At 39.2% G+C, this 23,678-nt stretch overlaps 1 protein-coding gene and 1 long non-coding RNA gene across 10 annotated transcripts in view; both read left to right on the forward strand.

The window, feature by feature from the left end:
• Positions 1-15,641, forward strand: part of LOC132020115 (uncharacterized) — a 62,465-nt gene extending 46,824 nt beyond the window's left edge. Inside the window, exon 4 of one of the 2 annotated variants that reach the window (XR_009404928.1) lies at positions 15,561-15,641. This is a non-coding gene — a long non-coding RNA (uncharacterized LOC132020115). The remainder of the gene's footprint in view (positions 1-15,560) is intronic. The other variant, XR_009404929.1, reaches the window with a different exon arrangement.
• The window catches only part of NEBL (nebulette), a 362,713-nt gene that overhangs the window by 235,630 nt on the left and 103,405 nt on the right, over positions 1-23,678 (forward strand). For 2 of the 8 annotated variants that reach the window (XM_059404209.1, XM_059404207.1), the window contains exons 1-2: positions 17,295-17,861; positions 17,953-18,024. The exons of 2 other annotated variants lie outside the window; for them this stretch is intronic. In XM_059404209.1, coding sequence (XP_059260192.1) covers positions 17,781-17,861; positions 17,953-18,024 — 153 coding nt within the window. In that variant the 5' untranslated portion in view covers positions 17,295-17,780. Of the gene's footprint in view, positions 1-17,294; positions 17,862-17,952; positions 18,025-23,678 lie in introns of those variants that run through there. 4 more of the 8 variants (XM_059404212.1, XM_059404211.1, XM_059404208.1 and 1 more) reach the window with 3 other exon arrangements.

Below are 23,678 nucleotides of genomic sequence, written 5' to 3' on the forward strand. Positions count from 1 at the left end.
TTTGCTATTTACAGTAAAACCGTGCACATCTGATATTTTTACAAACAGATGCGAATATGTAAACCATTTTAAAAGCACCTTTTGGGGAAGATAATAAATTTGTTTGTATTTTAAGTTCCTAGCTCATAGAATGGTGTCTCAAGAAATATTTTTAAGGAAACATTCCATTAAAACAAAATAGTCTCATTTTTGAGAATTGGTAAGAGAACAGAAAAGAGAACATTTGTACTTATCTCATAGGGGACCTTGTCTGAAGCGCATACAGCTCTCCCTTTTTCTTAGGTACAGCACGAAACTACAGCAGTGCCTTCGAAGGACACTTCGCCACTCTTCAGGCGGTGCCTTTGAAGCTTGTCCTCTGCTTTTTCTCCACCATGTGCCTGTGGCTCCCTGAGCTTGGACCCAGGTCCCTGAGCTGAGCCTGTGCCCAAATCTGACCACTGTGGGCACCTAACTGATGGCTGCCTCCCCCGGAACAACTCTACCTTCGACTCCACAAGGCATGCCCTTTCTCTTTAACCAACTCAAAATACCTTAGAACGGCCTCTCATTCTTCCTATCTTCTCTGTTGTTCTGCCTACATCTTTCTAGCGTCTCTCAAATCTCCATCTCTGGCAACTTCACGACCCCAGTCTCCGTCTTTATTGTCGACGTGGGCTATTCTGCAGGAATCTTCTGATACTCTCTTCCCTTTCCTGTCAGTCTGTTGCAACTAGATTAATTTTTCTATATTGGATTTATAGGTCACTCCTCCGCTTAAGACTTCAAAATGCAACATTTCTGATTGAATTATATATAAAATGGTTGGCTTGACATTTGCAGCCATCCTATTCTGCCTTTCGAGTAGTCCTTACTCCTACACTCTCTATGCACACTGTGCTTATCTCTCGGTCATGCAGTTTATTTTGAAAAAGTGATTTTTGTCCTTTCATGTTCACATTCATATTTTCAGAACTAAATATTATTAGGGTGAAGACAAACGTTATTATTATAACCTGGAGAGAGAGTGTTAACTAAATTGTGGGACAAGCAAAGGGACATATGCTTAAGAGTACAATTTCTTTCCCCATTAGCGATGATGTGAAAACTTTATTTTCTCACACTGAGTCAAACTGCCATGCAACTTTTGCAACAGATGGAATGGTATGATAAATATCCACCTTGTAGGGCTTTGGACAGTGTCGTTGCTTGAAAAGCAAGCTTGAACTCCCCATGAGATCACTGTCGAGCTCAACGCTTAAAAGCTTTTCAGAGCCGTACTCTTGGCTCTATCAGAATTTAATTTCCCACTGATGATGTTTATATTGATTTTGGAACACATACCCACGAATATACTCAGCATAGCTACATCACTGATGATTTCCCGTGCCTTGGGAATACAGCCCTATTTTATGTGCTTGTGGAACGCACTTATACTTTCATATAGATGGATACCTTGAGTTAATCCTCTAGTTTTTAGACGAGACTATGAAAATGTCCTTATGGTTGCTTAAAGGCTATTTCTTCATAACAGAAACAAATTAATGTATGTGGGAATAGGTTTTATAAATATCCTATGCTTTCTTACCTCTCTGGTCATACCTGCTTGGTTTCTGTACTATAGTCAATGAAAGGGGCATTTTGTTGTTGTTGTTGTTGTTTTTAAGATTTTATTTATTTATTTGGCAGACAGACATCACAAGTAGGCAGAAAGGCAGGCAGAGAGAGAGGAGGAAGCAGGCTCCCTGCTGAGCAGAGAGCCGATGCAGGGCTCGATCCCATGACCCTGAGATTATGAACTAAGCGGAAGGCAGAGGCTTTAACCCACTAAGCCACCCAGGCGCCCCAAGGGGCATTTTTGAAAGTAGATTCCAGCCATATAACATTAAAGTTCTGAAAACTCACGATGCATACGTAAACGGATCGAAGATCTCGGGTCCAGTACTGTTGATGTTACTTTTAAGCAGATTACTCTACGTTTGAGCTTCAGTGTGGGGATCCTGGCAGTACATACTTTCTAGAGTTGGGGCATGTGCCGTGAGACATGTGAGGGACTCAGCATAGTGTCGACTGTCCAGTACAGCTTACTTCACTTCCACTGTTACCGAAACCCAAACTGATTTGATAAAAGAATTTGTCAACAGATGATGTTCTTATCTTCGAAGGCTTTGTACCCCAGCAATTAGTAAATAAAGTTGGTAACATACAGTTGCAGACCCCAGAAAGACTGATGGTCCTTCTTGACCAAGGAGAAAATAAAGAACCAAAGACTTCAAATGACACACTCACACAACTCCCCTCCACCCCAGGACCGGTCACTAGCAGACTGGGGTTTCGAACTCAGATCAGGGGACTCCTCTTTGTGTGGCTGGTGCTCTCTGCACTCCACACACTGGAAGTCATGCTTCCTGGGTTCACTCTTTTTCCAGTGATGGTTCCGGAATTAAGGTTCATTCAGTGAGGTGCTAGTGGCTTCTAATCTCTTTTGTGCTTTAGTCATTCTTTCCTGGTCCATCATAGTGTTTTTGCCAGGCTAGAAAACAGCGTAATGTCCTGTTATCTATTCAGTGTAGAATATAATCTTGGGCATGCATTTTTTTTTTTTTTTAGTAGAATAGAAAGAACTTGAGCAGAAGCCTCCCTGTAACATAGTTCATGAGTCAGTTATAATCTTCATCACACATGGCTCCAAATACCATCACTGATCCTGCTTCTGAAACAGAAACATCATAAAAGCTTGGAATGTTCTCTGAAAGATACATTTCTGATGACGTTTTGAAAACTACTTAGTCCTTGTGTCATAAACCTCTCAACCTTTGAATATTTAAACAAAGGTGATTTGTTTAAAAAGGCCATTCAGTGTTGCTGTGTTTTAGAATAGTACTATATATAGATAGATATCTATATATATATATATAAAATACTGAATTAAGTATAATTAAAAAGGTAAGTTAAATAAAACACTTCTTTTTTTTTAAATATAATTTTTTATTTTTTATAAACATATATTTTTATCCCCAGGGGTACAGGTCTGTGAATCACCAGGTTTACACACTTCACAGCACTCACCAAAACACATACCCTCCCCAATGTCCATAATACCACTCCCTTCTCCCAAACCCCCTCCCCCCAGCAACCCTCAGTTTGTTTTGTGAGATTAAGAGTCACTTATGGTTTGTCTCCCTCCCAATCCCATCTTCTTTCATTTATTCTTCTCGTACCCACTTAAGCCCCCATGTTGCATCACCACTTCCTCATATCAGGGAGATCATATGATAGTTGTCTTTCTCCACTTGACTTATTTCGCTAAGCATGATACGCTCTAGTTCCATCCATGTTGTCGCAAATGGCAAGATTTCATTTCTTTTGATGGCTGCATAGTATACCATTGTGTATATATACCACATCTTCTTTATCCATTCCTCTGTTGATGGACATCTAGGTTCTTTCCATAGTTTGGCTATTGTGGACATTGCTGCTATAAACATTTGGATGCACATGCCCCTTCAGATCACTACGTTTGTATCTTTAGGGTAAATACCCAATAGTGCAATTGCTGGGTCATAGGGCAGTTCTATTTTCAACATTTTGAGGAACCTCCATGCTGTTTTCCAGAGAGGTTGCACCAGCTTGCATTCCCACCAACAGTGTAGGAGGGTTCCCCTTTCTCCGCATCCTCGCCAGCATCTGTCATTTCCTGACTTGTTGATTTTAGCCATTCTGACTGGTGTGAGGTGATATCTCATTGTGGTTTTGATTTGTATTTCCCTGATGCCGAGTGATATGGAGCACTTTTTCATGTGTCTGTTGGCCATCTGGATGTCTTCTTTGCAGAAATGTCTGTTCATGTCCTCTGCCCATTTCTTGATTGGATTATTTGTTCTTTGGGTGTTGAGTTTGCTAAGTTCTTTATAGATTCTGGACACTAGTCCTTTATCTGATATGTCGTTTGCAAATATCTTCTCCCATTCTGTCAGTTGTCTTTTGATTTTGTTAACTGTTTCCTTTGCTGTGCAAAAGCTTTTGATCTTGATGAAATCCCAATAGTTCATTTTTGCCCTTGCTTCCCTTGCCTTTTGCGTTGTTCCTAGGAAGATGTTGCTGCGGCTGAGGTCGAAGAGGTTGCTGCCTGTGTTCTCACTTCTTAAAGCATAAAACTGTGTGTAATTTTCTATCTAATAAAGTCTTCTGAAACTCTATCCCAGAAGATTCGGTTTTGTCATATAGATAATTTATCCCTTTCCAGGAAATTTGTATTTTGGATTAGCCACACTTAATCAGCAAAGAGATGATCTCTTAAAAAAAAAAAATCTTGGGGCACCTGGGTGGCCCATTCATTAAGCAGCTGCCTTCAGCTCAGGTCATGATCTCAGGGTCTTGGGATGAAGCCCTGCCTCGGGCTCTCTGCTCAGCAGGAGGCCTGCTTCTCCCTCTCCCACTCCCCTTGCTTGTGTTCCCTCTCTCTCTGCATCTCTCTCTGTCAAATAAATAAATAAAATCTTAAAAAATAAATCTTGTAATGTTTGTTAGTAAGCAAACCTAAAGCTATTGTAATAAGTTTTAAAAAAATCCATACATATGAATATTTTAATATAGGATAATATAATTTAGCTATTTATTCTGATTAAATTAAAATATGAGGTTTCCCTAACTCATGACTATTTTGTACAAGAGAAAGTAAAGTAAATATCGTAAAGAATTATCAAAGGAAATCCATATATAGTGATTTTAAATCTTAAAATAAGGGACTAGGTATAGCCTTGATCAGATGCACATGTAGTAATATTTCTGTAGAAAAATTATTTCATAGGGTTATAATAATGGTCTGGTATAAAGCTTAAAATCCTGAAAAAAGGTGTGCTTGCTACTTTCTTAATGCATATCAGCAAAAATACCTCCTTAATGGCAAACTTTATACTTAAATAAAAATTTTGACACAAAAGAGACCCTCATAGTGTGATTACTCTTTAAGGAGTTCACTTTTATTGGAGAGTTTGTCATAGAAAACCTTGAAAGTAGCTATTCTATGCTTTAAAAATGGTTAGATTTACAAGAAATGGCCAGAACACACACATTTAAAAAAGAAGTGATCTTGTTAAATGAACTTTGAATTTTCAGTTCAGAGTGCCTATAAGGTCAGCATTTCTTGACTATGACTATTACTGTCATTATATTTTGTGATTAATTTTTCCCAATATTCCAGTATAAGTCTAGAGAATTCAGTTTTTTGGTAAATTATCAGTTTTGTGTAAATCAGGGAATGAGTACTCTAACAGTCACGACTATCACACTATTTTCAATAAATACTTGCAATTATTTGAATTCTTAGTGTTTTTAAAAAATTTTTATTGAGGCACAATTGACCTATGACATATTAGTTTCAGGTATAGAACATGATGATTCAATATTTGTATACACTGTGAAATGATTGCCACAATAAATTTAGTTAATATCCATCACCATACAGAATTAACAAAAAAATTTTTTTCTTGTGATGAAAACTTCTAAGATTTACTCTCTCAGCAAATTTCAAAAGCACAATACAGTGTTATTAACTATAGCCACCATGCTGTATATTACATCCCTGTGACTTATTATTTTATAGCTGGAAATTGATACTTTCTGATCCCTTTCACTCTTTTCACCTCTCCCCCCTGCCTGCTTCTGGTAACCGCCAATAATCTGAATTTGGTTTGGTGTGGATTTTTTGTTTTTTTGTTTTTAATTTTTTTAGATTCCACTTATAGTGACCTCATACGGTATTTGTCTTTCTCTGGTATTTTCCTTATTTTATTGCATTTGGCATAATACCTTCAAGATGCATCCATGTTGTCACATATGGCAAAAATTCCTTCCTTTTTATGGCTGAATAATATTCCATTGTATGCATATACCACATTTTCTTTTTTCTTTTCTTTTCTTTTTTTTTTTTTTTAAAGATTTTATTTATTTATTTGTCAGAGAGCGAGCGAGAGCGAGCACAGGCAGACAGAGTGGAAGGCAGAGTCAAGAGGGAGAAGCAGGCTCCCTGCGGAGCAAGGAGTCCGATGTGGGACTCGATCCCAGGATGCTGGGATCATGACCTGAGCCAAAGGCAGCTGCTTAATTAACTGAGCCACCCAGGCATCCCAATATACCACATTTTCTTTATCCATTCATCTCTCAATAGACACTTAGGTAGTTTCCGTATCTTGACTATTTTAAATAATACTGCCTTGACCATGGAGGTGTAGATCTTTTTGAGTAAGTGTTTCTTATTTCTTTCAGAAAAATACCCAGAGATGGAAGAGCTAGATCATGCAGTATTTCTATTTTTTTTTTTTAAGAAATGCCATACTGTTTAAATTGTTATTTATTGAATCCCCCCCCCCAAAGATTTTATTTATTTGTTTGACAGAGAGAGAGCGAGAGAGGGGGAACACAAGTAGGGGGAGTGAGAGAGGGAGAAGCAGACTTCCTGCTGAGTAGGGTACCCTAGGCAGGGCTTGATCCCGGGACCCCGGGATCATGACCTGAGCCGAAGGCAGACACTTACTGACTGAGCCACCCAGGTGCCCTTCTTATTGAAACCTTTTAAGAGAAAACTCAACAAATCTTTTTGGGTGTCAAGGCAGCTATGTAGAAAGGGTAGACTCCACTTCTTATAATTATTCTCCACTCCCTTTCCTTCATTTGTGTGTACAATATCTTCTATATATTTAAATTGCCTTTAAGAGTGCCACAAACACAGAATTTATGATCTCAGGGAATAGTGATCAGTAGAGAAAAAGTGTTGCTCAAATAAGTTTATAATCTTATTCTTTAGCCTGACTTAATCAACATGCAGATACAGAACAGAATAGCACTAGGGGTAGAACTGTGTATCTTGAGATGTCTATTTTAAAATTTGGAAGATTAGTTTCTCAGGTTGACTGGCAGCCTTTGGTCCATATCCTAGGAGATACAGGCTTTTATTGTTGTTAATTACAGTGTTTCATATTGTTGGCTCCTGTCAGCTCCTCTGAGCCCGTTGTGGTCAGCCGTCCATTCCTTCCTTCCTTTCTTCCCTCCTTCCTTCCCTTCTTCCCTGGGAGAGATGGTTGTGAAATATTTTCCAGCTTACTGCTGCTTATACATTTTCCATTAATGTATTAAGGAGGGCATGTATCGCATGGAGCACTGGGTGTGGTGCATAAACAATGAATTCTGGAACACTGAAAAAAAAACTGTAAAAGAAGAAAAGGAATAAAAATCAGAAAAGTTTCTCAAATTCGGTTCCTGCCAGGTCCCGGATGCTCCTAATACTATCATTATTACCTGCTTTACCATGGCTTCTGACTCCTGGGGAGTTCTTGTTTTTGCCAATCTCAGGAACCCAACAATTCTATTGTTCGGTGTTTCCATAGATTTTACACAGATTAAAGCAGTACAGACCTGGGTTGGAATCTCTTGGTGTGAGAACTTCAGCAAGTTATCCACTCCAGGTCCTAGTGTGTCGTCTGTGAAATGGATGTTGTGAGGGTTAAATGGGCTTCTATATGGAAAGCCCACAGTCACCGGGCTTGGCATATGGTGGTCACCCTTCTCTGCCCTCCCCTAGAAACAACAGGGGAGCTTCTAAGACTGTCTTCCCTTGACTGTCTTCCATTTTTATATAGAGTTTAACTTTCTCCAGAATTTTCAGCAGATCTTGGGTGTGGGATAACACAAATATAATTTAAGTCCTTGGATATCACTTCATGTAACAGTATTTTTGATTCAAAGCACTTCATTGCATTTAGATATTATTGAAGATCTTAGTAGTTACAAAATATCCACTTTTGTTGGTAACTCAGAGAAAATAAGCTGGGTCCTCTGTGCAACAGAAATAAGAGATACTGTGTTTCCTTTCATTGATCAAGGACTTTTCTGCTGAGAATTTGAAAATTAAAAATTTTTTTTAAAGATTTTATTTATTTATTTGGCGGAGATCACAAGTAGGCAGAGAGGCAGGCAGAGAGAGGGGAAGGGAAGCAGGCTCCTTGCTGAGCAGAGAGCCTGATGTGGGGTTCAACCCTAGGACCCTGGGATCATGACCTGAGCCGAAGGCAGAGGCTTTAACCCACTGAGCCACCCAGGCACCCCGAAAATTTAATGTTTTTAATGGAAAAAAATCTCATTTCAGTAAAAGACTTAGCTTCTTTAAGTGATCTATCATCTCTTTAGTAGGGTATCATTGTAACATTGCTTTGTAATATGGTTTAAAAAGGATTTACCTAGCCCAACTGAGAAGCAATTGCTGGTGTGTTTTAAATTGGGTTATATGAGTTAAAAATGGGAGGACCAATGAAAGATACTTCACTATTTGGATTTTTTTTTTTGTCGTTTGGTAGAGAAATAAAGAGTGAATAGCTATTATTCACTCATATAATTATCTATTTATTAGATAGATAATTAAAGAGTGAATATTTATCCTGAAAACTACTGGGAATTTAAATATGTCATTCTCATTAATGAAACAAGATAGGATTTTGAAAATATACCTTTGGTGAAGTTAATTAAAACATCATTTAAAGAGTTAGTTCATTATTTATAAGAACAATTTAAACCTTTAATAAAATACATTCCCATACAGAGGACTCTGATTTAAATAAGTCTGGAAATGAAATTAGATTGCAGTTTTTATTGCTTGCTTATTAGGATTCTGAAATTCTCATCCTAAGAAGTTTAATGTTAAGTGTATCTTTTTCACATTTAAGATATATACAATCAAAATGAAAAAGAGCTAATGATTTACAGTCTTATAATATTACTACAGCTACACTGGGCAATAATAGCCACTATCCAGTAAGATCTCATCTGAATTGAGATGTACTAGAAATGTAAGATTAAAATACATTGGATTTCAGAGACTTAGTATAAAATAATGTAAAATATCCCAATACTTTTCATATTGATTACCTCTTCAAATGATAACAGGTAATAACCTGTTCGAATGATTCCAGGTAAATTGACCTGAATCAATTATATCATTAAAATCAGTGTAATATATTTCTTTTTTTAATGTGATAACCAAAATATTTAAGGTTACATATGTAGATCACATATGTATATTTCTACTAGTCAGAGCTGCTCTAGAGAATGTTTCTGAAATAGTTAAAACATCACAGATAGATGTTGCTCGAGAAATGCCACTTTAGTAGCAAATAAAAAATATGCCAAACATTGGGGTTATGAAGGAAAATTTCACATGCACAATTTGAGAAAAAAAAGAAGGCTGGAGAAAACCATCTATAGATAGGGAGTAGGAAATTGGTTAGAAAATTGACATCTACAAAATTAATTGAACATTGAGAGAATTTCTTTAAAGCATCCTGCTCCTTTCTTGAAATATAGGTTTTATAAGTCCAACAAATTTTATCATATTCTAAGAAAATTCACATTTTCACTGACTTACCATTGAATACTGACTCTCATATGCATATTCAGTATCTGAAATACTCCTGGGACACAATGCTTATTACAGCTCATGGCATAAAGTAGATGTTCAATCAATATTTGATGAACGAATATGTGATTGACATAGGAGAAATGGGTAGGGATGTTTATCGGTTTTGTTCATTGATTATCTGAGGAGATTAAGATAGTGTGCCTGGACCATAGATTGTGCACAAAAATATTGGTGCATGGTGAAATAAATGAAGACAGACACCCACACACATATTAAATTATAAAGAAGACAAAGTACTCAGAAATTACCGCCAATGTATGTTCAACTACTTCTCACTATTCAAAGAGTACCAAATATTTTAAAACATCACTATATGGCTGCTTTAATTACACCTTTGCTTTAACTATGATCCTGTTTTGATATTATGTTATATTTTGAGTTATACATGAAGAAACTCCATTGAAACAGTTGGAATACGATGCAGAAATTAGTGCTTCAGAAGTTCTGAACTTGTGATTATTGGTTATGTTGTCTTCTCTGGCTTGCAACTATGATGAATTCATGATCTCAGGGTCCTGGGATTGAGCCCCATGTTGGGCTCCGTGCTCTGTGGAGAGTCTGCTTCTTCCTCTCCTTCTCCCCCTCCTCCCCTTCCCCTTGCTCTGTGTGCGCTCTCCCTCTCTCCAACAAAGAAGTAAAATCTTAAAAAAAAAAAAAAATCAAGACTTGAGGATAAATCAAATCTTTAGTGAATATAGGTATAGTTATTGGATGCTTTAAGGTTTCTGTTGAAAGCATTGATACCACGTATTCAGGAAAGAGTAGAAAAAAATAGGTGCATTCCAATAATAAACTTGTAATTGTAGAAGTGTGGAAATGTGAAATTTATATTTTAAACACGTTTAACATCAATTCTATTTATTTGGGGGTATATACAACACACATGTATTTCCCTTCATTAAACCAACAAACCTGGGAGTAATTTCTCCACTATGAATTTTCATAAATTCCAGATACACAGTATTTAAATAGGCTAATGGTGCAATGAAGGGGTAGAAATTAAATTCAAGGCCTATGAAGGGAATAGAGGAGGTGTAAAGGTGCTGTTTCTGCAGTTAATTGACCAGGAACTGTGTTGTTTGTAAAGGATTCACGGTTCAAACGGGCTTAAGCTTTTTGTGTTAGGATAAGTGATTTCCACCCATTTACTACATCAGTCTGTCCCCCAGGACCGCTTTGCATCTCTCCTTGCTGCTCTGCTGCCCTCTTTTCCCTCCATTGTGTTCTCCAATGACATTGAACTTTTAGTTCCAACTCTTGTCTCTGGGTCTTTGCAAATGCTTTGGATGCCTTCCCTAAACCCCATCACTTTGTCTAATTCTGGCTCAAATATCCTCTCTAGGGGGAGATCTGCCCATTGCTTGGTTCCTACTAAATCTTCTTGTTAGGAGCTCATGTAACTCCCTGCTTCCCTTTGAGGAGCATTATTAAACTGTTTCCAAAAAAGAGCAGAATCGTCTAGCTTTGCATGTATTTATGTAAATTATTGTTCTCATGGCTGTTTGTTTTCATGTGCTCCACAACCCCAAAGCCTTCCCTTCATTTCCAGAATTTAAGGATTTCCTTATTATTTCCACATTTTAAAACAGTATATGATTTTTTCCCCCTGAAAACATGACAAAAATGGCTTTTCTCCCTAAACGACTAGAAAATCATTTACTTCCTGGTGTTTTCCTAAAATTCATAAATCTTGTCCCTGCTTAGGACATGCTATGAATTAATTGGTAGAACCTCTATCTCTGAAGAGTTAAAGAATTGCCAGCCGTGATCAAGCCCACGCGCTCTCTCTGGCTCTCGATACGGTGTTGACAGCCAAGCAAAGAGCTTCTTCAATAAATCCACTCTCATATTCAAGTTTTTCCAGATGTGAGAAGTAATTAAGTCTTTGCATTTATTGAGGCCTTGTATGCTTTTCAAGAGGGAACTGGCAGCTGTGGTGAATTAAATCTGCTCCCGCGCATGTGTATGGGTGTGTGTGTGTGTGTGTGTGTGTGTGTTGTGTGTGTGAATGTACACATATACAAGCACACATGTGGCATTTGCCAATAGTCAAGCGAGATCAGACCTGAGGACAAAACAAAACAAAAAGCTAGTTTCAACGAACACCAAAGATTTTTACAATTATGTTTCACAGCTGAGAGCCGAGCACTTTGTCCGGTGATAACTTTTCCCTTTCTACTTTTGCCAAATGTTGAAGGAAAGCAATGAGAATAATTAAATCATTTGCATCCATTAAAGGATTATTTAAAATGGTGAAATCATGATTCTCGTGTAACATAAAATAAACACACTTAAAAGATTTTAACTCATTGGGGCGCCTGGGTGGCTCAGTGAGTTAAGCCTCTGCCTTCAGCTCAGGTCATGATCTCAGGGTCCTGGATTGAGTTCCACATCAGGCTGTCTGCTTCGCGGGGAGCCTGCTTCCCATCTCTCTGTGCCTGTCTCTCTGCCTACTTGTGATCTCTCTCTCTCTGTCAAATAAATAAAAATCTTTAAAAAAAAAAGATTTTTAACTCATTAATGAATGAGGGCACCAATAAGACGTTAAGATTGGTTCATAGGTGAATTTGAAGAACACGCGTGAATAAGTAATAAGGAATTGCTGAAATGAATTTAGAAATAAAGCAAAAGGCTCTATTGATAGGACCAGTAATCAATTGCTTTTTCCCAGGACACAATTAATTTGCATTTGTATGGATAAAGCATCATTAGCATTGTTATCAGTTTTTTTAACATTTTATGGTCCTGTGAAGCAGTTCAAAGACAGCAAAAGGCCAGTCAGTGCTCACTTTGGCAGCACATATACAAAGACAGCAAAAGGCCAAATTAGCCAGAGGTAACGCTAGATAACACAGGAGGGTTTTTTTTGTTTTTTTTTTTTTTGTTTTTTTTTTGCCAGTTTCAAAGTCTTTCACAATTCTTCCTGACACATCTTACACAAAATTCTAGGAAAGGGATACTTTCTGGGATAGCCAAGCTGTTTGATTGTGCCTGACCCTTTGGCTCTGGTCACAAGGCTTACAGAGGCCACCCGGAACTTTGGCTTCTCTCAGTGGGAAGGCTTGTGAAAGCGACTGTATGAACTTCACTGTTGTTCATACTGAACTACTGTCTTAAGTAAGCAGAGAATTAAATCAAAGTCCTTCAGTTTGCAGGATGCTTATGTTAATGTAGACTCTGAATGAGAACGCCCCAGTCAGTACATCTGGAACATACTTTTGATTTTGGCATCCCAGCCACACCCGACCCGGAAATTTTGCCAAAAACAATTTGCAGTTTCTTGTTCTTCTCCTCCAACACCATTTTAGATGCATGGCTCTCATTTGTGAATAGGATCTCTACAATCTCTACATGTGAAAACAGGAATATGAATTTTAAAAAACACATTCTATTAAATCGTATTTTAATGGCATAATTAGTAATGGTGACAGTTATTCAGGTTGCTTTGTATTCTTTTGATTTCTAATTAACAAACAGTAATGAAATGGCCATTCAAAAGGAGAAGATGGGCTTAATGAATGTAAACTATAAAAATAGATTGGGCTAATATTAAGCAGAGCTCTCATCTTTTATAAAGAAGACAAATTGCCCAAGAGAGCTTACATTTCTGGTTTGAAGAAACAATTTCATCCCCTCATCTACTAGTAAAGTTCTCTTTTGGACAGTTGCCAAACCACGAGGAACTATGTGAGGCAAAAGTAAAATGACCAGGAGTTCAGCTGAGAACCAAGAACCTTTTGGGAGATAGTCATTAAAAGAAAAAAAAAAAAAAGAAAGAGAGAAAGAAAGAAAAAGAAATGTAAAGAAACCAGGCAACTGAAAACAAGTTTATAAAAGACTGCCAAGACAGGCAAACAAGTCAAATGAGCTAATTCGTTTCTCACCGAACCATTCAGGGGGAATATTTTGCAGTAAGAAATGTAGAATTAATTTTAAAGTGGAAAATTTCAGTTTATCCCTGGAAGTTTTCCTCAACTCAGAATTGAATCTCCATCTATTTTAATTATTAGGGATTTTCATTTGCAAGGCTCTCATCACCATGTTGGCAACAAGCACATGTTCTATCACGATCAAGAAAAGGGGGAAAAGCGAAATAAGTATGAAACGTTGGTCACAATCTGGGCAATTCTTACTGCATGTGACCTTAAGAGCATTGCAGACAGGAGCTCTGCAGACAAGGGACCGCTGCAGACAGGGGAGCATTGCATATAGGGAAGCACTGCAGACAAGGGAGCATTGTAGACAGGGGAGCTCTGCAGACTAGGGAGCATTGAAGACAGGGGAGCACTGCAGATAAGGGAACACTGCAGACAGGGAGCACTGCAGACAGGGGAGCATTGCAGACAGGAGCTCTGCAGACAAGAGACCGCTGCAGACAGGGGATCATTGCGTATAGGGGAGCACTGCGTACAGGGGAGCTCTGCAGACTAGGGAACACTACAGACAGGGGAGCACTGCAGACAAGGGAGCACTGAAGACAGGGGAGCACTGAAGACAGGGGAGCGCTGCAGGCAAGGGAGCACTACAGACAAGGGAGCACTGCAGACAGGGGAACACTACAGACAGGGGAACACTGCAGACAGTGGGGCACTGCAAACCGGTGCTGATGGCACATAGGAGTTTCCTTGGCCCTGGGCTCTGTCCCAATACCTGAATTACCCCTATGACTTGGCAGTTGCTATGGAAATATATTTGCTTACACAAAAACATCAAACTCTAAACAAATTAAAGACTTCTGGGGGCACCTGGGTGGCTCATTTGGTTAAGCATCTGCCTTCAACTCAGGTCATGATCCCAGAGTCCTGGAATCGAGCTCTGCATCAGGCTCCCCACTCAGTGGAAACTCTCCTTCTCCCTCTCTCTCTGCTGTGTGCACTCTCTCTCTCTCTTTCTCAAATAAATAGAATCTTAAAAAAAAAAAAAAAAAAAAAAAAAAGACTTCTGTATTGTCATATGCAACCGAGCCCTTATCTTTAGGCTGTTAGGCTATAGGGCCTCTTCTGGCCTTTTCAAGTATGTTGATGTTGTAGAGTCTTACCCTTTGACCTGAGAAAACCCTTTCATTATCAGGTGCTTTTCCTGGAACTGTGTACCTTTGTTGGATAGTTGACAAATCTTGTGTTTGTAAGAAGCCTTGCTATTTTTAAAGTGCTTTGCTTTTAATAACTTCTGGCAATTTGGTTTTTTTCTTTAACTATGGAGAATTAGGGTGGAGAGGGTAGAGAATGTGCCCTAGAGGATGTGGGGGAGCTATAGCTGGAAGTAGCGGGTCTTGCCATAAATAATGTGATCCCTACATTGGTCTCATTCTGTATCAGGGCATGGGGTCCAGTACTAAAGTAAGAGGTAGACAATATACACAATAAGCAAAACACAATAAGCAAAAGTGATAGCAGCTATACAGCTATTCCCTTATGGGGGTGCTCCAGGGTGCAAATATATATATTAAAACACAACATTTAACTTGGTTTAAAAAATAAAGAGGAAAATAGGGAATTTTGAAACATGATAGCTATCCACAAAGAACTTTCTTCTTATTCCCCAAGTTGCATCTGGGAGCTACTAACAAGAGAGATTTGCTGTGATAAAGTGCAAGGCTTAAAGTGTTTTAAAGAAAACTTTACATGACTTTTGTATCATACTTACAGGTGAGAGGGGAAAAAAAGATACATTCAATCAGAAGAAATATTGTATGTAGCTTGCCAGACAGGCCATTAAAGAGTTCATCCAGCAGGTCTTGAATGATGTTTTTATTTTTTGTTTGTTTGTTTTTTTTTGTTTGTTTTTCAAATTTCCTGCTTTATCTTAGCAGGAGTATGCTTTATTCACCATCACGTCCCCAGCACCAAGCACAGTGCCTGACATAGTAACACTTATTTGGATGAATGAACATAAAGCTCGGGTTAAGTTTTGGTCCTGGTATTCCATTGAGTAACTTTGTGGATGAGACAAAAAATTAACTTCTCTTGGTCTTAATTTTGTCCTGTAAAAGAGAGGGCTTTTAGTAAAATTGATTTCTTAAGGATCCCTCTGGCTTTAAAATTCTGACTCGAAAATCCACAAATGGAAAATGTGTGTTTACGGTGCATATGGTGTTTGGTTTTGCTTTCAGAACTTCTGCGCATAATCTCAACAGATCATTCTCTTCCAGCACAGCGGAGAGTCAATAAGAGAGAAAAAGCAGCCATTGAAGTCCACTGCAGGTAAATCCCCACGGGGATTAGATGTCACCGCGAGCCGCACGAGTCATCTCAACTAGCTCTGGTGAAATTTTCTCCCCGTGCTTCTAGAGGTTTTCTAGAAAAGCTTATAGAAACTGTTCTTCCCCTTTTCCAAATAAAGAGAATGTAATAGATCTTCTATAGAATATTAGAACAGTCTTTTGGCAGAAGGCTTGAGGGAAACCGAGTTCACACATTCTGCTCCCTTATGGAACAAATATAATGTGCGGAGAAATTCCCTGTAGAATTCTCTACATAGCTATGTTTAAAATAACATAGTTGTTATTTTAAAAGTGAAGGTTTCCAAATTCAGCACCCTGGGGGACTTCTTTTTGGCATTTTGCTAGTGAGCAGGATATGTGATGCCATTAAGTTAGCCTATACCAAAAATCATTTCCTGAAAAGGCTATTCTAGAACACAACGTTTTTTTTTGTTTTGTTTTTGTTTTTTTCCAGAATAGGATAATACTTCCCTTACGTAGTACTTCCCAGAAGAACACTAATTTTCTGGAGCATGGGGAATCATTAAAAAAAAAAAAATGATATGTAGGTAAGTAGGTAGATTAGATTAGATGAATAGGATTTCATATTTCAGAAATACTGGATTAATAAAACCTAACCAGTTTTCTTGATTGTGGGTCTTCTTGGAGCTTCCAACTTGTCATTATGCCATGTGGATCTCTAAGTGACGGGTAGAGATGAACATACAGGTTTTTCCAAACACATTTGCTTATGAAACCCCCTTCCCCCTCTAGAGTATTCTGTGGAACTTTGGCCTCATGGAAAAACAATCTGAAGAATAATCTATGCTTAATGACTGTTTAGAATATTTTTCTTGTCAGAATTTTTAGTTTAGGTAAGGCCAAAGCAATTAGATAAAACTAGATACGACATAAAGAGAAAATAGCATGATTCTTGGCTACTTAATGTATTTGGAATAAATTTATGTTTTATAATTAGTTTCATTATTCACTATGGGGTATTTTTTTATGTCCAACAAGTTAATTTACCCTGGGTTTGAATAACCAAACTGATAAATTATGAGTTTTTATTGCCCAAATTGACAATAAAGCTTTTTTTTGAGAAATATACTTTTAATTATGTAATCGATAACACATACTCCATTATAAATAGTGTTATAATTTATTTTTCCAAAATTTTCCAGGCGTGTAGTACACATTGAGGAATACATAAATAGTGAATATTTTATAATATAAAGACTAGTGAATTTATAAAAATTGACACAATGGGCAGAATGGAAGAGCATAGTTATTATTTTTTTGAAACAGTGATATTTCTAGAATTCTTAAATGATATATCAACCTATGTTAACTGCAACTTCTTGTATTTAATGATGTTTACAATTAAAATAATGCAATAGCAATATAAGAGTAATGATCATAATTAACTCAGAATAGATTCTTTAAGGTGGTTCAAAGGGTTTTTCATAATAAATTACTAGCCTTTAATCAGCTAATTAAAGTTAGTATCTTTTAGAATGTGAGAAGTATGTTTTTGTGTCATAAAAAATTTAATCTAGATTAACAAGACAAGTTTGAATGATATAGATTCACTATACCAAATCTGAGATATGTCTGATGTTCCAGCAAAAGCTTTATTTAGAGGGAGCTGGGAAATCTTTGAGATAACAGGCTTTGGACGTGTTATCTTGAGTGTTACATTGTGGAGTTGTTTTCCCACAATCTTTAAGTCTTTTTCAAACTATTTTGTGAATGAATTAAATTAGTGAAATATAAATAAATGGTCTCTTTTGGATTGCTTACCCAGATTAGAGAATGTTGACTTTAAAAGGTCACAAAATTGAATTTTGCCTGTTGGACCGGTATTTCCACTTGGGAGGCTAGTCCTGGCTGACCTCCACAATTCCATCCATCCACTCACACGCAGTCATGATAAGAGCGTGAAGTGTGAGCTAAATAGGGATGAGGCCTGGGCAAGGTCATTTCTGCTGGAACACCAGAGACTCCAAGAGCTCAAGGGTGCTATAGTACAGAGAAAGGGGGTGTCCTCGTGAATTAAAAAAAAAAAAGAAAAGAAAAAAGAAAGAGAGAAAAGAAGAAAAAAAAGAACCCTCTATACACAGAGTAAAAATGAGGGTCCTTGTATTTGAGGATGTAAAAGATGAAGCAGAAGAGGGAAAAACAGAGGAAGAGGAAGATGAAGACGACACGGTAAGTGGGAACACACCAGCTAAAGAAGGCTACTTGTTCCTCTAAGCCGATCATTAGAAAAAATGTTTCCTTCCTTTGTTTTTCTGCATAGGTGTTCTTCAAGCCTGTTATTGAAGACCTAAGGATGGAATTGGCCAGAAAATGCACCAAGCTCATTAGTGATGTAAGTGACTTCAGTGATTTTTTTTTTAATTTTTCATTATGTGTGTGTGGCACTATTATGCCATCAGATCATCGAGTTGGGGAGAAAACCCTACAATCATTGTTAAAACACAATTATTTTCCAGATCATGGAACTAAGTCCCGAAATTTCCATTGATTTCCTCAAGGTGACCTATACAGAGAGTATCTGTAGGAACAGGTCCCTGTATTCTCAGTCCAGAGCGGTGTCCCTTATGAATTTCATTGTCACTCGGGCATGAAATCATAAAGCATTGAAATTTCAGAGCATGTTCCATGTGTGAACTGCAAAGCCTTTTAGACTTTGAATGGGGGTGGAATTTGTGTCAGGAGGATCTCTGTCTAAACGGATGGTTTTTTAAAAAACAGTTCGGGGATTTTTTGAGGACTCCGATGAATGCAGTAGTTCTTGAAACCAGGGGGAAAAATACATATTTACATAAAATGCATTTACAGTTTGGGGTTCTTGAGTTACTGAACTGCATGGTAAGAACCCTGTGTGCGGGGAGAGATGACCCATGAAAAGGGAGCGTCATACTAGCCATTTCTGTTGTAGTTAATGAGCAAAGTGATCAGAATATTTTGCACATGTTTGTTTTGTTTCCTTTCTTTTTTTAAAAAAACATTATTTATTTATTTGACAGAGAGAGATCACAGGTAGGCAGAGAGAGAGGAGGAAGCAGGCTCCCTGCTGAGCAGAAAGCCCGATGCAGGACTCGATCCCAGGACCCTGGGATCATGACTGGAGCTGAAGGCAGAGGCTTTAACCCACTGAGCCACCCAGGCGCCCCAACACATGTTTGTTTTCAAAAGAGTTCAATCTGGGGAAGTGGGGTAGTACGTTGGCATGTTCACTGAAGTCAACCTGCCTGCATCAATTTAACAGTAAGGTTGGGGCAGGTTATGTAACAGGACTGGGCTCACTTCCTCAAGGGCAACATCTATTCCATTTTCTAGAAGTAATGGTAATACGTCTGGAATGTTTAGTGAACTCTCCGGAACACGGTGAGCACTCAAGGGATGCTGGCAGTTATTAACTGCTACATCGGAAAATTACTTTTGTATCCATCCAGTCACATTTTATATATGACTGTCTCCTTGTGGGCTTGTCAGAAAGAGCCAGAGGATGGTGGGAATCCTACTCTTTCCATATATTTGACATGTAATGTAATAGAATTTTAAATGAAGTATTTCTTTGTGCTCTTACCTGGGAGTACTAAGCTACTGCATGAGAAAGTTCTTTGTAAACTTTTTTTTTTTTTTTAAGATTTTATTTATTTATTTGACAGAGAGAGACACAGCAAGAGAGGGAACACAAGCAGAGGGAGTAGGAGAGGGAGAAGCAGGCCTCCTGCCAAGCAGGGAGCCCGATGCGGGACGTGATCCCAGAACCCTGGGATCATGGTCTGAGCCAAAGGCAGATGCTTAACGACTGAGCCACCCAGGCTCCCCCTTTGTAAACTCTTAATAGTAATGGTATGATGACCACCACAAGACATCAGCCAAGTTAAGATTTCTCAAGGACTCTGTGCCCGGCTTTGCAGCTTCTGAGGTGGACTCCATTGTTTCTCTCATTTTAGAGGTGAAGAAACAAAGGCTCAGAGAGGTTAAGTATCTTGCCAGGGTCACACAGTTGAGCAGTGGGGAAAAGGATTGAGCACAAAGCCTTCTCAGCCTCAGCCATTCTGTTGTGTTTGCTCTTAACCGTAGATTTCCCTGCACAGGTTACCTTTACTGTTATTGATTACACTAATATTGGTAATGGGAATGCAAACATTTAAAACTTGAAGTTTCCTAACTCCGGAAATAGTATCTCTTCCAGGTGTTATGTTTTTTATTAAATGGTAATTGGGGATGAGCTAAGTATATTATATAAACCATTGGAACTCAAGGGGCAACTTCAGTGAGTAGGTGATTTTGTTGGAGTTGTTTCGGATAAGATCATTTTTCAGTGACTGCAGAACCAGCCTCGTGGCGAGGGGCGTGGCCTTTACTATTTAGCAAAAGCCAAAGCCATGTTATTCCTCTCTGAGGTAGAAGAAATCTAATAGGTGGGAGTGATTTCTGTTTATTACAGATTTATGCTGTACGGCAGAATGTCTGTACGACTTGAATATTTAGCTCACAGCCTGTGGCCTGATATACATCTGTGTACATGTTCACCTTCTGATTCAAAATAGAATTTCATACTTTTAAAAATACTGTTCTTTTTTTTTTAATTTTTGGAATTTGTGTATTTACCTGCAAAGAGTTGGAGCAAGTACTACTTTTGTCTCTAAAACAAAACTAAAGAGAGGAATTTGTGCCATCGTTTTACAAACAAATTTTAATTTATATGTTCTGGAAGAACTTTATGTATTGGACCCAAAAGAATTTCTAGTTTTTCGAAATTTGGTGGAAAAGGTATTTATTAAGTACTAACTTAATAAATAAGCAGTGGATAACTGCTTTATCCACAGTCCACGTCATCCGTGTCCTATATGGAGCCAATGAACTTACATGGGAGGGTCTCATGTCTATTATGTTGCCTGCATCACTAGGTCATTGTCTAAATGTGTGCTTGAGTTGCGTCAATCATGGAGCAAAAACAGACAGAAGTGGACGAATGCTTGGGGCAGTTAGATGGGAGCCCCGGTGGAGGCCCTCTCCTGCTTCTGATGGTGCCCTCGGTTAGTGTCCACATTTCATTTAGCACACGGGGCTTTTCCCAGGGTCTCAAACTTAAAGACAGACCTTCAGGTCCTTTTGTGTGTTTTCTGATCCCTTGTATTCCAGAGGGACACCTGTGTGTTTACTGGAGCCTTTTTCTCTGTTTGGAGGCAATCTGTTTGTAGCCCTTGTCACCCGGTGAAGCTGGTGTCTTATTTTTCCGGTCTGCACGGGTCTTCATTTTGAAGCCGTGAGAAGCGGCCTCACGTTCTGTTCACCGGATCACACAGCTAGGGAGCCACACACCTGGGATCTGAAATGAGGTCCTCATGACCCCCAGACCCCCAGACCCTCCAACCCCCCGACCCCCCAACCCCCCGACCCCCCGACCCCCAGACGTGGCCATCGTTGCGTCATCCCTCTCCTGCTTTGTGCTGGGCTCTCCTCATAGAGTACTGTGTTCTGTGGCATAAATGTTACATAGGACGTATTAGGTTAAGGGGGATATTTTTGTATGTTTCTTGTAAATTAGGCATCCAGGGTTTCTGCGGAGCGAGTTTGGCCCCATCTGCCTAAAGCCTGTGATGCAGTGTTTTGGTTCAACCCTTTAGAGGGTGTTCACTCGTGTGGCAGCAGAAAGACATTTTCCAGGCAAATGAACATTGTTTGTTGTGGGTAAATGCTCCCAGGGCTAAAGGCATTGGGATTCTGTGGCTATTCCCCCAGAGAGAGCTCTGATTGCGTTAAGAGAATGACATGGCATTCTTGGGATGGTATCCCATGGCATTCTTAATGCGATGGCCGCCTTGGCTCTGAGTGTTCCCCGCCCTGTTACCAGGTAGTGACGGGGCTGTGGTTCTTTCTTCCAGGGTCGGATGCATTGAACCAACATGGCTCCACTTGAGAGAAGACTTTCTTGATACTTTTGGTTAAGAGTGCCTGTAAAAAGAGGGGTGCCTGTGTGGCTCATTCAGTTAAATATCTGACTTTGGCTCATGTCATGATCTCAGGGTCCTGGAATTAAGCCCCGTGTTGGGCTCCCCGCTCAGTGGGTCATATGCTTGTCTCCCTTCCCTCTGCCCTTTTCCCTGATCAAGTCTTTCTCTCTCTTTCTTTCTCTCTCTCTCTTTCAAATAAATAAATAAAATCTTTTTTTTTTTTTTTTTAAAGGAGTGCCTGTTAAAGGAAATACTCTCAGACATTTCTACATCTGTCTTCCAAGTTCAGCCATTACTTGGGGTCACACCAAGTGAAAGAAAGCCTGGGCTAAGAAGAGAAAGCCTCACTGAACTGACTTACCTCTAATTGTAGTTGAGACATGGTGGGATTAATGGGTGCGGTCAGAGCAGAAGGTCAAGATTTGGGGTATCTTACTGACTAGTAAGTCATCAACCTTGCCCACTCCCCCCCCCCCCCCCCGCATTAGAAAGTAGCTTGGATAGTATCTGAGTTGTGAGGGCAGATGGCAATAGGTGACAGAAAGACCCTAGCACAGAGGCTTACCATATAGGTGGGATTTCTTGTTTTCACATAATAGAGTGTGGAGGTAAGGGGTCCAGTCTTGGTATGGTGGATGTTCTTGGGCTCCCAGGTTCCTTTCCTTCTGCTCTGTCATCCTGGGTATGGTGACTTACCGCCTTGTGGTGACCCAATGCCTGCTGCATCCCTGTGACTGGGGAACGGAGGAGGTAGAAGAGCAAAGGTGTCAAAGGGCCGTGCCAGCAAGGTTTTTTCCCTTTGCACCAGCAATACCAGGAACACCCCTGGGAAGACTTCTACAAATGTCCTGTGGTCAGCGCTGGGCACCAGGGGAGACCAGTCACTGGCCAAAGGGAAGGAGCAAACCATGCCTGACTTGGAGCAACTCATCCTCTAGGGCTGGGGCAGGGGTCTGGCTACGCTCATAAATACGTTCAAGTTCTGTTATTTGGAAAGAAGGAGGTCACATAGGCAGTCTATGCAGTGGACAGGGCCATGGCTGTGTTAGGAAGTGGCCATCTCTTTAGTGATTTTATTACACCTAGGATGTTGTGTCCCTCATCGGTGTAGTTCCCGCCCATCTGTTTTTTCTATTATCCTGGTAGAAGAAAGCTAACACTATGTGACGTTCTTTATATAAAAATGTAAGATCATTTGCTTATCCTCAGTCATGTTGTAAAATTCATTAGAAATACAATAGGAGGGGTGTCTTGGGGCCTCAGTCATTAGGCATCTGCCTCCAGCTCAGGTCATGATCTCAGGGTCCTGAGATGGAGTCCTGCATCGGGCTCCCTGCTCCTCGGAAAGCCTGCTTCTCCCTCTGCCCCTCCCCCTGCTTGTGTTCTCTCTCTTGCTGTCTCTCACTCTGTCAGATAAATAAATAAAATCTTAAAAAAAAAAAAAAAGAAAGAAAGAAATACAACAGGAGTTACAATAGGCAAATAATATGTGTCTCTGTGTGTGTGTGTGTGTGTGTGTGTGTACCTTTTGGACAAAGACCAGAGAAAGGACGGGAGACCCCACTTAAGACTGTACTATTTGCCAGCACAGTGAAGGAAGTAAATACTTCACCCTTATCCTGTGCTCTCGTCCTGAACATTCTGCTCAGGTCAGAGCTTATCAGAGGCCGGTGGCCATTGCACATACTGCTGCAGTCAAGAATGTGACTGTGAGGGGAAGAAGATAGTGGTGAAAGATAAAAATAATGAGCCAAACTTAAGCCTAATGATAGGTTATTTTCTCTCACACTTAATTATATAACGGGGATACTTTTTTTTTTCTCCTTATGATCAAAATAGCCTACTATTTATCATACTGCCATTAACGGTTTAATTACTAGTGACTGAGGAGGGTGATTTGCAGAGCCCTAAAATTATGGCTAATCTCTGAGAAGAAAAAAAAAGTAATTTAGTGCTCAGATAAGATAAATATGTTCCAATGTTGATTTCATGAATAAAGCAAATGTTTAATGTGGTAGGCGTCTAATACCTAAGAGTCACAGCAGTGAGA

Source organism: Mustela nigripes, chromosome 6, assembly GCF_022355385.1.
Source record: "Mustela nigripes isolate SB6536 chromosome 6, MUSNIG.SB6536, whole genome shotgun sequence".
NCBI lineage: Eukaryota > Metazoa > Chordata > Mammalia > Carnivora > Mustelidae > Mustela > Mustela nigripes.